The sequence below is a fragment of the Telopea speciosissima genome, unplaced genomic scaffold (assembly GCF_018873765.1).
Source record: "Telopea speciosissima isolate NSW1024214 ecotype Mountain lineage unplaced genomic scaffold, Tspe_v1 Tspe_v1.0196, whole genome shotgun sequence".
NCBI classification, from domain to species: domain Eukaryota; kingdom Viridiplantae; phylum Streptophyta; class Magnoliopsida; order Proteales; family Proteaceae; genus Telopea; species Telopea speciosissima.
This window is the reverse complement of record NW_025317532.1, coordinates 27,519-44,252: the sequence shown is the minus strand read 5'-3', so window position 1 is coordinate 44,252 and position 16,734 is coordinate 27,519. Positions and strand designations below refer to the sequence as shown.

The 16,734-nt window shown below is 39.0% G+C and overlaps 1 protein-coding gene and 1 pseudogene across 1 annotated transcript; both read left to right on the top strand.

Moving 5' to 3' along the window:
• On the top strand, positions 1-867 carry LOC122647837. The gene has a single exon (XM_043841136.1). It carries the CDS (start codon positions 1-3, stop codon positions 865-867), a length of 867 nt encoding a protein of 288 aa, XP_043697071.1.
• Positions 868-2,254: 1,387 nt separating this feature from the next.
• Positions 2,255-16,734, top strand: part of LOC122647836 — a 33,706-nt pseudogene continuing 19,226 nt past the window's right edge.

Here is a 16,734-nt window from a genome sequence, read left to right as displayed (position 1 = left end):
ATGGAATCCTGCAACCACATTCTCCTAGACTGCCCCTTTGCTAGAGCTACTTGGTTCGGCAGCGATTTGACTTTCATCGTCCCAAGCAATGCCCCTCCTCGGCCCGAGAACTTATTGCAAGCGTGGGATCGGTTTGGTTTTCCCTCTAAGAAGAGCAGTGCTGAAGTGTTAAGTCTCTTCTCCGTTGTGTGCTGGTCCCTTTGGCTAGCGAGGAACGAGTTGATTTTGAACCACAAGGAGCTCTCACCGGTTGAAGTCTTCTCCAAGGCCCAACAAGCCTTTAACGATTTCATGGACATTGAGAATGGCAAGGTCTTAAATACTGGTCCAGCGCTCGGCTATGTGGAGACATCCCCTACTCCGAAATGGAAATCTCCTTCAGCTGGCACTTTGAAACTGAATTGCGATGCGGCTCTCCCAAGAGATTCTATTATGGGTGGGGTGGGATTCATCATACGAAATCACTTGGGTATTCCATCTATGGCAGTCTCAGAACCCCTTGTGTTTGATGAAGCTCTTATTGGTGAGGCTTTAGCGATTCTCAAAGGTGTTAGTGCAGCTGCAGATGCGGGGCATCATCAAGTGGAGGTTGAGTCTGATAATTTTGAGATGGTGACTTTCCTGAATGGTGTTAACTCCCATCCTCCGTTATCAGTGGCTAGTATCGTGGAGGATATTGCACATATAGCCTCAAGTATCCCCTATTATACTTTTGTTCATGTTTCTAGAGGTGCTAACTTTGCTGCACATTCTCTAACTAGGATGGCCTTGTCTTTGGCAAGTATGACGGTTTGGCCAACTTCCTCTCCTTGGCTTCTTGATATTTGTAATCAGGATGTCTTGAGCTCCTCTTGCCCACTTCAATAAAATCCCTTTTTACCACAAAAAAGAAAAAGAAAGAAGAAATGTTGGTTTTACAATTGTCAACCCTTGTAGCTTTGCAAGCTGAATACCCGTCCCCTTTTTTTTTTTTAGCCTTCATTTGTTTCCCTTGAAAGAGACGAAGATGGGTTGAGGAGTTTGAATCGTTATTCCCTCCAATTCGCTGCCCTTTCCAATTCCTCTAATTCCTCACATGGGGGCAGAAATGACCACCCTATCCCCTGCCCGAAAACACTGCCCAAAGTGGGGTTCACTCCCCCCTATTAGAGAAATTGGAGGTGCCCACAAATTGGAGGTGATAATTATTTGAGGAGTTTCCAAACTTTTTTAGCTAGTAGGGCCTTGTTCATATGAATGGGGACCGTTCTGAGTTCAATCCTACTAAGTTTCTAGGCTTACAAATGGAAGACCAAGTAACAATTGGAACCAATTTCTTATCTCTAAAGCTCCAAAAGAAATCTCTACTACTCTGATCCGGATTATTGAATGCTCGGATGAGGGAGGTGGAAGCAAGACATAAAATTGAGGTATAGCAAAAAAGGGTAGATTGGATGAAAGTATGTTGGCCCGCGGATCTAAGAAATCTAGAGTTATTTGTTCTTTGACTGCTTGATAGATGGGAAAACATCTTAATGGATCATAGAGCCCAGCACAAAAGCTAGCTTGAGAGGAGGGAGAGCCCAAAGTGTTATGAGCACATGTCAAGTCACTAAGGCAACCAATGTGAGACTCAAAAGTGTAACATACCATATGCTTCTTCCGCTTAATTAGTAGGCAAACTAAGTTTTACGAGACTCCATGACTTAAAGTGAAGGGGGAAGTTTTCCTTCACCTATGATGAATGGTTTATCTATGAATCTATATGATCATCATTGTTCTCTTATATGTTTTAGAGGTCTAAAATGCCCTTCAATGATCCTAGGCACTCATGCAAGTGCACAATTTAGCTCGTCTCCAGGGAGGCGTGCGCCCAGAGTGCTGCCAGGGGGCATCCAGCGGTTGAGCTATGTCGCACACATCTCGGTGCATGCCTAGGGATGTGTGCTACATAGCCCAACAGCTGACAGTGCCTTGAGCGTTCCCTACTCCCTAGAGACGATCGTGATCCGCAAGTGCATGATGGCCATCGTGAAGGATTTCCTCCTTCACCTTGGCTTAAGGAAAATTAGGTCCTTCGCCTTTATTTCCAAATTGTTAATATTTATTCTAGACTATTTTAAAATTATTTGACTCGGCCTGACTCGTTAGTGACTCTCCCCAGTAAGAAGTTTCAACAAGTCGAGTCGACTCATTAAACCTGTATTCCAACCATCGGCTTAAAACCCGTGTTCGTCGCTTCATGTGCTTCTCTTCTTCCCTAACCCATGCGGCGGGAAACAATCCGAGAAGTGTCGGAAACTTGAGGGACTTGGTCTGAGTTTCTGGGGTAAAACCGAACAATGAAAACCCTAGTTTTCCTTGAAAGGAGATAAAATCCCACTCTTCCTTTGCTTCTCTTACGAAAACCTCTGTCTCTGTGTGTTTCACAGAGTGCCTCGCGACCATGTCGCCAATGGACAAGAAGATTGACGCTGCAGAAAAGGAGGTAAGCTCCCATTCCATCCTGACCAACTGCCATCTCTCTGTTAGTAAAGGATGCCTTTATTGTTTAATCCTGATTCTCGACCATGTTTGTAACTACTTTGTATTCTCACATACTGAGTGAGTTAGCTTGTTTACAGTTCTTCAATTACACATTTTGGGAGTTCCGGACCTTTTGGGGTGGATTTTATAGTGAGGTTTCTGCTTGTTACTTATCAAAATTGAATATATGGGCTATATTCAATTTTACATTTTGGATAAATTAAACGGTTTCTAAGTAAAGCACCAGGATTTTGGTACTTTGGGATCAGCATAAATGTGAAATCTCTGGGCAAAACACTATACTAGTTAGTATGCATGAGCCTACGAACCTTGACCTTGAACTGCAGGTCTCTTCTCACTTGTATATATTTTACGTGTCTAATAAACTCGCCAAGATGAAATTTTGTCCATTCTGCTCCCATTGCTGCACAATGTAGATTTGAAAATTGGTTTGTTCAAATCTGATGGTGTTAGATCGTAAAAGTCTAGCATTTAGAACTTTGTTTACCACCTGTTTGGGCAATACTAATTCTATGTATGAATTATTAGTGGTTTTAGCTCAATAATGCGTCTTATTATCATTTTTATTCTGTAATGAAAATGTTTCTTTGGTTGGTATTTATAAATTTTCTTGGGAGAGGGTCACTTTTTTACTCTTTTTTAAAAAAAAAAATAAAAAAATTGATGTCCTCCCCAACCATTTTTCGTATCTTAATTCATGTTCACCAACTATAATGTTGTTAGGTTCTCGCTGAAATTGTGAGGTGGACCCAAAAACATGGTATGAAGGGTGCCAAAGGGGGCTGGAAAGAGTTTTTGAATTTCTATGATAAAAGGTTCGGTTCTAGCGTAAGTGATCCTGCACGAAGGACAGTGGATACATTGGCTGCATTTCTGAAGACATTTACGAAAGATGAAGATTTAAAGGTACGCTAACAAAACTAGGAGTCAATATTTTGGGATGCACTTTTGGTCATGGAGTTATTCCATTATCAATAATATTGTAGTTTTCTACCTTCTTGACTGCAGGTTTTGGCAAAAGTAATGCGGTGCCATTCGAACCGTAAAGCACTTAGTGAACTTTCTAAGAGTTCTCCTGACCTTGAGTCCCCTCAACAGGTATGATTTTGATAGAACATCTTCAGTCGTAGTCAATAGACATTTGTAGATTCATCATGCATCTCTGGTGTCTAATCAGATAATTTTTGTTGTACATGGTGCCAGAGGTGTCAAGCTTAGGCTTTCACCATGCCATCATTAAATTTTTGATTCCCTCCCCTCGCCCAAAAAAAAAAGTACTATAATTCTATTTTAACTGTTATGTTGGCAATGCAGAGGCTGGTCCGCCTGACTCTTGAACACCACAGTACTCATTAAATTACTCATTCCCATCCCATAGTGAGGTTCGGCACTGACTCTAATTCTTAATTCTCCTTGTCATTATGTATTCTGTTTATCTTTTTCGTCAAAGTTTATATTCAGGATTGTTTACCTGCACTCTTTGGTTTAATTGTTCTATTTCTTCTCTTGTCTGTTGCTGAACCTATTCAATACTCCCTTGTATTGGGTGACATTTTGTGCTGTGAAGCTAAATTGAATTACCATCTATGCACATAAATTGGCTAACAAGTAAGATTAGCAAGACTAATGGTGGAGGTGGTAGAACAGATGTTTCCCCAATATAGAATAAACAGCATGGCCATCACTTATACAGGCTTCATAATGGTAGTTGTAGTTCTCCCTGTGTGTGTGTATGTTGGTATAGGAAAAGAAGGATTGACTTACTAAATCATGTTTATTCTGAATCCAAAAGTAAAATCTGAAGTTTAGTGCACTAGTTTTTACTCTTATTTTGGCTGATAGCCTCCTCCATATTTGGAGCCATCATCAAAGTTATATTGATGAAGAAAAGAAGGCCCTCTATACTATCTAGGCCAAGCAAACCTATACAAAAAATAATAAATAAATAAAAAGACATACTAATCTTTTTCGTCTTATTGTAACCAATTTGTAACCATACTTTTTGCCTCTCAGCACAATTGGTTTTAACTTTTCACATAGGGGTAAATGATGTAATTTCACATAAAATAGGCTTTAGTGCCTAAAATGATCAAAGATTCATGGGGTTAGAGGATAGAGAGTGATTGATCATGATGATGTGCATGGTGCTTCTTGCTTGAGAAAGATTGAGTTATGCAGGCAGATCAGATTCTGGTAGTGGTGGTGCTGGTGGTTCGTCTTTGGTACCAACTAGGCGAAGGTATTATCATCAGTGACATCGGAGAAAATGGTTTCTCTATCAATATTAACTGCAGAAGAAACCGCTAGGTCCCACGAAGGGGGCAGCTGAGAATCGGTCTCTGTGGAGTGCCAGTGGAGATCATTTGTGGTCTGTAGATGGACGGTCATCAATTTCCCCAAAGTGAAAGCTAGGGCACTATGGAGCCATTACATTGAGGTTGGTGGATATGACTATTCTCTTCTCATATACCCAAAAGGGGACTCTTAAACCCTCCCTGGTTATTTCTCTACCTACCTCCAAATCATGGATCCTGAGTGGGATTGTTTTGCTATTTATCAGGGCACCATTGTTAACCACTTCGACGAGGCCAAATCCATTCAGAGGTACTTGTGGCATCGATTCTCAAGCAAGAAGAAATCTCCTGGTCGGTGTGACTTTACCCCTTCTTCCACAATTCTAGGTCCCAAAGCTGGTTTCCTCTTCAATAAAGACTTTAATTGCAGTCAAACCAGGAGAGGTGATGAAGTGGTGAAACTTGAGGAGCGAGAGCTATCACAAAGTGAATGCTTTAGATACATGGGATCAACCATTAACAAAGAGGGTGGTATAGAGGATGATGTTTCCCACATAATTAAAGCAGGATGGATGAAGTGGTGAGGTGCATCAAGAGTTTTATGTGACAAACGCATGCCTATTAAGCTTAAAGGGAAATTCTACAAGACAATAATAAGACCAGCGATGATATATGGGCAAGAATGTTGGGCCCTTAAGAAGAGTAATATAGATAAGATGAGTGTAGCGAAGATGAGGATGTTGAGGATGATGTTTCCCACAAAATTAAAGTAGGATAGATGAAGTGGAGAGGTACATTGGGAGTCTTATGTGACAAACACATGCCTATTAGGCTTATAGGGAAATTCTACAAGACAATAATAAGACCAATGATGATATATGGGGCGGAATGTTGGGCCGTTAAGAAGAGTAATATAGATAAGATGAGTTTAGCAGAGATGAGGATGTTGAGGAGGATGTGCGGCAAGACCAGGAGAGATAGAGTAAGGAATAATTGTATTAGAACTGAATTGGGAGTTGCACCAATCCATGACAAGCTCCAAGAGAGTTGCTTGAGGTGGTATGGTCATGTCCAACGGAGACCCATGGATGCACCAGTAAGGAAAAGTACCTAGATTCAGTTTGAAGGACCTAAAAGAGGTAGGGGCAAGACCTAGAATGATTATTGGAGAAGTGGTAAGAAAGTATATGCATGTGGTAGGGCTCGATCCTAGTATGACCGCGGATAGAGTTGTGTGGAGGACTGGGACCGGTGTAGTCAACCCCTTGTAGGTGGATGTTCCTGGGATGCTACTTTGACTACTGCTTATACTTTTTCCTTTAGTAATTTTATTTTATCTATTTTATTTTCTTTTACTCCTTTTTACTCCCTTCTACTTCTCTTATTTCTATGACTATCATGGCCTCTCCGGATCCATTTAGCCGACCCCATTTAGTTGTGATAAGGTTATGGTCGTTGTTTGTTGAAAGACTGTTCATTGTTGTTGATCTCCTTATATTGAATGAATCCATTACCTTCACCCGTGACAATAATGAGTTACAGTCTTCTTCGTCATCGTCCTTGGTTGTCGTCGCCGGTCCAGTTTTGGATGTATCGAGTGGGAAGCTCACTTGCAAGGTTCATAATTCAGTTTGTTTAAAAAGATGATCAAAATCCAGAAGAAAATGAGCCCTGTTTTCCCTATTGGGGAATGTAATATTTGGATTAGCGTCTCCCAGAGCTCTCTCAATGGGGTTGAGTATCTCTCAATGTGTTTGGAGAGGAAGGACACAAAGAAGTCTGTTTTTCCCAACTCAAGCTGCTTGTGTTTGTTCTAAATGTCGGTGTTGAACCAGAAACCTGCTTAACAACATGCACCAAGACTCGTATGGGCACTTTGCGGAGAATAATAATGGGGACAACACCAATCTCGGCTGGAATCACTACATGAAGATGTCGGACTTTATTGGGTCAGAGTCAGGGTTCCATGTTGATGATACTGATGTATTCAACAAATCATTCCATGCATAGTTCCAGGTTTCATAATTATCAAATGTTATACATGGTTCATTACTCATCAAGACACCAAATATCTTAGATATATACGAAAAATTTGGGTGCTTAAAGTAAAAGAAGCTTTAAGGAGGATCCAAGTAGGCAAGACATCAGGCCCAGAGGGTCCCAATAGAAGTGTGGAAAAGCTTAAGATTCTGTGGTTTATCTTGGTTAACCAAGTTGTTTAATAAGATTATGAGCACAAGGAAAATGCTAGATGAATTGGGGAGAAGCATCGTGCTTTCGATTTATAAAAATAAGGGTGATATTCAAAGTTGTAATGAAACTAATGAGTCATACTATGGAAGTATAGAAGAGAGAGTTATTGAAACTCGCCTAAGACAAGAAACTACTATCACAGAGCAATAACTCTCTCCTGAGACAAGAAACTACTATCACAGAGAACTAATTTGGTTTTATATCAGGAAGATTATGACAGAATCTATTTACTTAGGAGATTCATGGAAAGATTGCAAGAAGGATCTCCATATGGTCTTTATTGACCTAGAAAAGTGTTTCAAGTAATTATGTGGACATAATTAAAGATATACATAATGGTGTGGTGATTAGTGTAAGAACTGTCAGGGGGTCAAGGATCTGCTTTAAGCCCTTATTTGTTTTCTCTTATCATAGATGATTTAACCAGAGTCATTCAAGATCAGGTTCCTTGGTGTATGCTTTTTGTTGATGAGATTGTTTTGGTGGATGAGACAAAAGCGGGGATTAACGCCAAATTGGAGTTATGGAGATCAACCTTGGAATCAAAAGGTTTTAATATAAGTGGAATGGAAACGGAGTATATGGTATTTAACTTTAGTTACACTAGGACGGATAATGAGGTGGTGAAAATTGATGAGAGGGAGATTTTGCAAAGTGATTATTTTAGGTATTTGGGCTCAATTATAAATAAAGGTGATATAAAGGATGATATTTCACAGAGAATTAAAATAGGATGGATGAAATGGAGAGGTGCATTTGGAGTGTTGTGTGATCGGCGTATTCCTTTAAAACGTAAAAGGAAAATTTTATAGGCCAATTGTAAGACCAACTATGATGTATGGTGCAGAATGCTAGGCAGTTAAGAAGCATCTTATAGATAAAACTTAGTGTAGTTGAGATGAGGATGTTGAGATAGATGTGTGGCAAAAGTAGGAAGGATTAAGTAAGGAAAGATCAAATTAGAGCTGATTTGGGAGTAGCTCCCAATACATGACAAGCTACGAGAAAGTCGTTTGAGGTGACATGGCCATGTTTAATGGAGGCCTTTAGATGCTCTAGTATAGTGGAGTGATTTGATTCAGATTGAAGGAGCCAAGAGAGCTAGGGGCAGACCTAAAAATGACTTTGGGACAAGCGGTGAGGAAAGACATGCAGAGCTTAGGCCATGTATCAAGTATGACCTCGAATAGAGCTGATTGGAGGGTAAGGATCAATTTAGCCGACCCCATTTAGTTGGGATAAGGCTGAGTTGTTGTTGTTGTTGTATGCATGGGTCATTACAAAGAGTCAAAGATATGGGAGTCAAGAATACAAGCAAGTCATCCCTATGCGGCTATGCCCATCCTAGGTCCTAGTACCATATTGAGTTATGGGCATGATCAAAATCGCTTGAAATGTTGCTACTGCTGTCAAAGCAAGTTATCCTCCAATTATATCGCAAATGCTGGCCATGTCATAGTATTACAGAAGAAGCGCTTGAAGTCCCACAACTTTTTTTGTTTCCAAAATTTGTTGCAGGGAAATTCATTTTCTAGAAATTTAAAAAAATTTTAAAACAGAAAATAAAATCGGGCTCTGTGAAGTCATATATCACGTTACGGTGTGTAACATATGAAAAATTGAAGGCCAACCATCAAGTCTTTGCCCTATTTTTGCAAAAATTAATTTTTGGAAAAGTGATATGCTTTCAATTTTGAATCTTACACAAATCTTCGTACAATGTAGTAAATCGTTGCTTCCAATTTGTTCCTATACTGCCCAACATGTTTCACACTGTTACAGGGGTGATTTGGCCAAAAATGACAAATATCAGAGTTTTCCCAAGCTTTCCAGTTGAAACTAATGAAGTGAACAAAACGGGTCGAAAATTTGAGCCATTTCGTTTGAAATATGGCATTTATCATTAAAGCAAATTAACGTTTTTGTCAAAATTTCACTGAAATGATAAATGATTCAAGTTAAGAGTATGGTGGCAATTTCATAATTTCTGATAAGCTCAGAACCCATTCGGGTGAAGGACGCATAAGTTACGACGGAACCGTAGTCAAAATTGAACAAAAAGGAGTATTCTGGTAATTAGATTGGCCTTGGGATTAAAATAGAAATAACATTAACAAATAGGGCTATTTGGTAAATCAGGAAGAAGAAGCCCTTAACCGTAACTAATAAACCTAGGTTGTCCTCAACCTCCTGATCAAACGCAACTGGTGGTAACCTCTATGAGTTCAAATGAGGGATCTCTATCATAAGAGGTCCAATTGTCCTGAAATTTTAGGTACCGAATCGAAACACCTTGTCCTGTTTAATGCAACAAAAATCAATCCCAGAAATCAACTAAAGAATTAGAGGGATAGTTCTGAAATCAGATCTGGCAAAAGGGAAGAACCAGATCAGAAGTTCGATTTGGAACTTCCAGTCCAGGCAGACTTTTGGTCGCAAGACTTTTCAACCTGAGTCCACCTAGGTTAGGGAAGTAAATCCTCAATCTCAGTAAGAAAGATTCAAGTATGAGGGAGATTGAACTCAAACTCTAGGGGCTGAAGTATCGTCCAGAAACAGAGCACGATGAACAGAATTCTTAAGAGCTGAAACAGAAAAGAGAAAATTCAAGGAGAAGAAGGATGGATTGTGCCTAAGATGTTAAATAAGATGGGAGGAAGAAGAGGATAGAGACCAACTTGGTCTCATGCAGCTCCACAGCTGTGCAGTAAACTCAACTCCATTCTCATTCTATTTTTCTTTTTTGAAAAGGCAACTAACTACATGCATATCTAGAATTAGAAAGGCAACTACTCAAACTCCATACTGAACAATTCAGACTCGTACAGCTCTATCGTGGCTAACTCTCTAATAAAATAAAACTAAATTTCAAATTACAAGAATAACTTACACAAATAAATAAATCCTACTAGATAGAAACCATATTTGGACCCTGTTTGTCTCAGTCTGGGCTTCCAAACGGGATTGTGCCTGTCCAAAAAAATGCTACTGCATCAAGTAGCTTCTCGAAAAATGGAGGGTTGCTTGGAGGGAGGAGCGACGGAGCCAGGAAGTCTGATGGACATCTGGGTAAGTTCACTTCGAGGATTTTCAATGTCATGAAGTTGAAGGCTCTCCATATAGCACATCTGAAACATTGTAGTTGCAGCGGTGTTGACATCGGATAAGGAGGTGGAAGATGAGGAGGAAGGGTAAACACAAAGGGTTGGTCTTCAGCAATTGCAAATGAGAAGTCACATAACTAACCTTGTTTGGTTTTTAAGATGGAATCTGACTTTTTGGGAAGGGTCCCAAACTTCCAAGTCCAAGTACAAAACTGTCCCCATCTTAAAACATTGTACTATCTTATAGGCAGGGGGGGAAAAAAAACTGGTTACAAAATCTGTTGTAACCTGCTCGGTTACAAAGAGATTCCTCCCCCCCACCCCCACAAAAAAAGAAGAAAAAAAGAAGGAAACTTCACGAGTTTTTTCTGATTTAGGCATCTATTGAGTGGAAGTTATGTATGCCATGAAAATGTATATATACTCCCAGGAAAGATGCTTTGCTGTTATTCTTCATATGATCCAATACACATATATGGTTTGAGGACCCCCTGCTTGGTTTGGTAATGTTGGCATCCATGAGAATGACAAGTTCAATAAGGAACCGAAGATGCATTAGAACAAGCCTCCACAAGGAGATGAGAGCTTCCAGGAGCATCTCTTACCTGAGGCAAATTGACCAATGCTCTTTCAAAGTTCCTTCCAATTTTGAACAATCACAATCATATGTTTTTGAAATCTGGGAGTGTGTACCATTATCAGCACAAAAATAGAAAATGTGTGAAATGGACAGTAATATATGTATGAACATGTGTCTTTACTCCCCTGATCACTGGGCTTTTCCTACTCATGATTGCATTGAAAGGGGGATTTACTGTTAAAAATAAAATGAGATAGTGTCTGAATGCTATCGCAGAGCCAATAATGCAGTTAAAGTTGCATCAACCGGAAGAAATTCTTCATTAAATGTTGAAGAACTTATACCAGGAACTTGGTAGTGTATATATTTCACTAGAAAAAATGAGGGGGCAAGCAGGATTGAAAACTTTGGTAATGTTCATGGAAACTAGTTCCAACTCAAAAAATAAAAACTGGTTGGTGGTCGAAGTATTATGAAGTGAAGATTGGGGTGTGTGCTGTCTGACATTGTTTATGAAAAATCATATTTACAGATTTCTACTATGGAAATATCATCCATAATTCTTTTAACTACTCACAATCTGCTTTTACTATTCTGAAACATCCAGTATTTCTGTTCAATTTTCTCTCACCCCTCCCCAACCCAACCTCAAAACAAGTAGGCAAGTAGCTCGTACTTTGATACATTACATTGTAAATAATGTTTCCCCCCTCTCTCTTCATTTTTTATTTTTTTCATCCTTCAATGGTGAAACAGGAATGGGCGGTTACAAAGCTTGGTAAAAGTTCAAAAGCCTTGAAGTCCAATTCAATGGCTGCTATTGATTGTGAGATGGTTCTTTGTGAAGATGGTACAGAAGCTGTAGTGAAAGTATGTCTTGTGGATCACAATTTGGAGGTATGTTCTTTCTGGCATTTAAATATTTAATTAACTGCTTTGATGATTTTGGGTAACCTTTGTTAAGGTCTATTGTAGGGATCAATTATATCACTTCTTTTTAAATTGGTGCCTTAATAATAATAAAGCTATCTCTAATGAATGAGAGTTTTCCATTCATTTGCTTTTTTTTTCTTGGTATCAGAGCCACAATTGTGACTCTAAAATATTCTTGGGGAATGTTTCAGGTCAAACTTAATGAACTTGTTAACCCAAATAAAGCTGTTGCCGATTACAGAACTCATATTACTGGAATCTCTGCAAAGGATTTGCGCAGAATTAATTGTTCATTGGCAGATGTACAGGTGACATGGCATTGTTGATTTGTTGTTGAAGTTTCTCGAGTCTTATGTTCTTTTTTTCCTTGCTCTGACCAGATATGGGTTATTATGTAGGAATCATTGAAGAAGCTACTGTCACGCGGGACTATTTTAGTTGGCCATAGTTTGAATAATGATCTACGTGGTATATTCCATGGACTGTGCTCAAATTTATTAATCTTTTTCTACTAATATGAGTTTGTTAGACGACTTTGATTATTAGACTTTTTTTTTGGCTATCCCAATTTCTGCTTTAGTCTCTTCTACTAGCACTTTTACTTTTTGGCTTTCTGTGTTACAGCATTAAAGTTGGATCATGCAAGAATAATTGATACATCTTTTATCTTCAAAGTTCTGGATGGACCCAGAAATCCTTCTTTGAAAGATTTGTGTTAAGGCAAGTTTCTGAGACATTGTTTACGGCAACATTTCACTTCTCGTAAATTTTTAACCAATTAACAGATCTGCTGAGCTATAACCAAAATTTTTTGAACTTTGATTAACAAACTGGTGATTCCATATTTAATTGGTGCCTTATATTTCCTTCCATGATAAGCTGAGTACCACTTATATTACATTTGAATCGACTGATTTGTATTTTCATTTATTTATTTTTTAAATTTTTTTTTGGGTTTATCCTATCTAACTGCCCAATGGGACTTTAACTACACTACAAGAAAACTTTTAACCACTAAAGGAGGAGGGGGATGGGGGAAGGGTGCCTTATGGCACAAATTTGAAACAGGAGAGTCGATCCCTTGACCTCCTGGGGGCATGCACTCTACTGGCAAGCCACCAGCCAACTGACCAAGCAGCTGTTCATGATTGATTTGTATTTATATCATGCATGCAGTTGACAGTTATTAATGATATAGTTTACACAACTGTAATATCTCATCCTTCCCTAGAGTTTTACAGTGACATCTTCGCCATCCTGTGAAATAATAAGGCTATGTTTGGATGCCAAAAAAAGAAAAAACATAATTAGACAAAAATCATGATGATGGAATGATTGATTATGTGTCTCTCTCTCTCCTCAAATTCTTTTTTTTGGATTTTTTCTTTTCTTTTCTTGGCTCATAGCCTTATAGAGTTCAAACTGTACGTACTCACTTTCAATTTAAAAGAGGGCATACCCAGTGCATGAGGCTCCCGCCACTGTGGGGTTTGGGGAGGGTCATAATGTATGCAGCCTTGCCCCCGCTTCGTGGAGAGGCTGGTTCCTGACTTGAACACGGGACCAATTTGGTCACAATGGAGCAACCTTACCGTTGCACCAAGTTCCACCCTCAGATGTCCAAGTGCAATGAAGGGAAGAATTAAAGACCAAAAACAACTCTAATACTTAACACAAAACAACTCTAAGACTCAACGCAGAGAAGCTGTTTACTGACTTGAACACGTGACCAACTTGGCCACAATGGAGCAACCTTTCTGTTGCACCAAGTTCCACCCTCAGATGTCTAAGTACAATGAAGGAAAGAATTAAAGACCAAAAACAACTCTCTATGACTTACAAACCAACTCTAAGACTCGACTCACAGTGCAATAGGGACACACCGTCTGTCGTACTAAACACACTGCATATCTTTACAGTACTTTCTGGGATGTTTTAACTTTCAGGGGCAGTATACATTCTCCCTCACTCATCCAGATTTATGACAGAAAAAGAAGAGAGTAGAGCATAGTATACAACAACAAAGCCTAAAGGCCAACAATCTCATATGAGGACTTCATGACAGGAGATTCACCCATAAAAGAGTCTACCCACATGCCACACCACCCTTATCCTCCAAGAAATAAGAAAAATTCCCCACGCAGCAAGAGCCCTGGCCCACATAATAAGATGTAAATAGCGCCAAGGTCCGCCAACATGAGACGGAAACCAATGAATAACAACGGTTGAGCCTTGTTCAACCAAAATCCAAAGATAGCTTCATACACTGAATAAATTGCCTTAAACTCTGCCTTAATAGGGCCCAAAAAGGCTATCATTACCACCCCCTCATGGTTTCTCTATGAACCACTAGGCACCAACACCTGGCTTTGCATCTATTTTTTGAACAAAAGTTCTCAATCATTGATAAAAAATGATATGCACACGGTTTCATTTACTTTCCTTTTTTTTGGGGGGTGGGAGGGGGAGGGGGAACGTTTTCATCCTAATTATTGATCTGGAAAAATAGATGTTGAAATCGATTGATTCCTTCAAGGTCACAACCATGCTACTCAAAAGAAGGTTAATTTATTTAGATAAAATGTGTGGGTTCTTTTTCTTGGGGAGGAATTCCTTCAAGGGCACAACCACACTACGTCACTACTCAATTTCAATATCTCGGTAAAAAGTCATAAGTATCCCATCTTATATCTGATAACGACCATTGGTTTTGTTTTTTTGGGAAGGAATACCATTTGCATATTTCGATGATGAATTTGGTAGCTTTAGCTGTAGTCATTTGCATCTAACTTGGGTTTCACTGTCACTTCTCTCACCGAAACTCTTACTCATCCTCCTTTCTCTAATGGCACATATTTTCCCCAAGGATCCACTTCCAAGAGATAAAGAGCTTAGCATTTCATTTTTCATTTTCTGATGGAAAATATTTTAAGAATTCTATAAAATCAGAAATTTGTATAATTACTGATCTCGTGGCAAATTGAAGCAAAGAACCAAGATTATGGTAGCAGATGAAAGTCTGTATGGAAATTTCTTGATCTTCTTCTTCGCAGTGGACCCACATGAAAGGGAGAAGCTTATTATTCACAATTGTTTTTGACTAAACAAAAGATGTCAACAACAACAAAAAACTCAGCCTTATCCCAACTTAATGGGGTCAGCAACATGGATCCAAACAAAGCGAAGTATGTAAAATTGCTGTCTAAACATACAAAGGAGAATGAAGAGAAGGGAAAAGAGGGATGTGAAAGAAAAAAAAAAGATGAAAGATGAAAGTAAGAGGATAGAGGCACAACCCAGTAAGTTAGGAGAATCTCAGATAAATGGGATCTGCTCCATGGATCCTTGCCCTCCAATAGGCTCTATCCGAGGTCATACTTGATACAAGACCTAGACTATGAATGGGTTTTACAAATACAGATTGTCAAAAATGTCATGGGTTCCATCATGGTTTTTGGATGCAGCTTCTTCCTCTTCTTCTTTTGTCTCTTCTTTAAATAGATGGTGAAAAGAAGAAAAGGACAGAGAAGACTAATTTTGGACTGAGCTTCTTCTTCTTTTGTCTCTTCTTTAAGTAATTGGTGAAAAAGAAGAGGCCAAATGAAAAGAATGAAAAAAAAAAAAACTAGAGTAAGGTAATGAGCCATTAATGAATCAGTTCTTAGTTTATTACCAAATTGTGTAATGACTAACTATGTTGGTTGCTTAATTTTCCTTACCTTTAAATCTTTGACTGTCTGTGTTTGGGCTATGAACTTCGGAAGGAGGGTGCTCCACATAATTGTCTAGATGATGCACGTGCTGCAATGAAATTAGTTCTTGCCAAGATAGAGCATGGTTTTGATGATGCTATAATGTTACCCTGCAAAGATGTAAGTTGGACTTGAAATAGTTCTTATCTTTTGTTTACCCAATGACAGTTCTTGCTAATTCATGTTGGCTCTTTGAAATTATAGGTACCTGAATCTGAACAGGAAAAGCTGCTGCTTCACAGAATACCAGTTGATGTTCCTATACAAGAATTGCGGGACATATTTCCCGAGGAATTCAAAATAGAATTTCAGGTTGTGTATACCTTATGGATGGAAATCTTTTCTTTTGAGAATTCTAAACAAGGCATTACCATTTGAAAAATGCTACATGTGTGTCACATGCCTGGGTATTTGGACCCTGAAACATGGGTGTTGTGAAGACCTTCTACATCAAAAAGATACTATTAGTCTCCAAGATTGAAAATTTTATTGACCACTACCATTAATATTGTTGAGGGTTCGAAAGTGCAATTAGATGGCTAGAATAATCTTATCAGATCAATTTAACTTGTACGACCTGGGGAGACCTTGGTGCAAGATCTGCACTCACATACACACAGGCATACAGATTCTAGGTTGTCCTGTTATTTGTAAATTCAAAATCCAACAAATTGATTTTTCATAGAAGTTCTGAGTGCAATGCTGAATTTTCTGCTGGCAGGCAAAAGGAAATGCTCGAGGACAAAAATACTCTGTATTTGCCATTTTTAAAGATCGACAGAAAGCAAATGAAGCATTTGAAACAGTTAAAGGAGATGAACAGCAGGTATGCTTCATCAGGAATTTCTCTAATTTGATTTCTGATTTGTCATGATCTATGCAAGTGGTTGTTTCATGGAAGAGTCTCTGTGTCATGATGCCTCCTTATAGAAGCATATCACTATAAGAAACTATTTCCCCTTATTAATCAACTGTCAAATTTTCCTTGAAAAACATGCAGCTATAGTCAAGTTGTTTGACTTTAAACTGTTTTGATAAGATGGAAGAGGCCAATCTGTGCCACAATTTTGAGAACACGGTCCTATGGGGTTAGGTGTGTCATGGGAAAACTTGTACCTTTTGATCTATAACCCCCCACCCCCCTTTTAATTTACATTGGACATTTTCAATGTTAGCGGTAGTTTGTTTAAGATCAGATCTCGATTGTCTGCCCTATCTGGTGTGTTCCAACTCAAGCATAAATGCAAATTTCCGCAAATGATAGGGGAACTTGGAGAAAGAATTGCTTGCTG

Excerpts from the sequence above, each read along its gene's own strand:
- LOC122647837 (XM_043841136.1), top strand. The coding sequence starts at position 1 with ATGGAATCCTGCAACCACATTCTCCTAGACTGCCCCTTTGCTAGAGCT.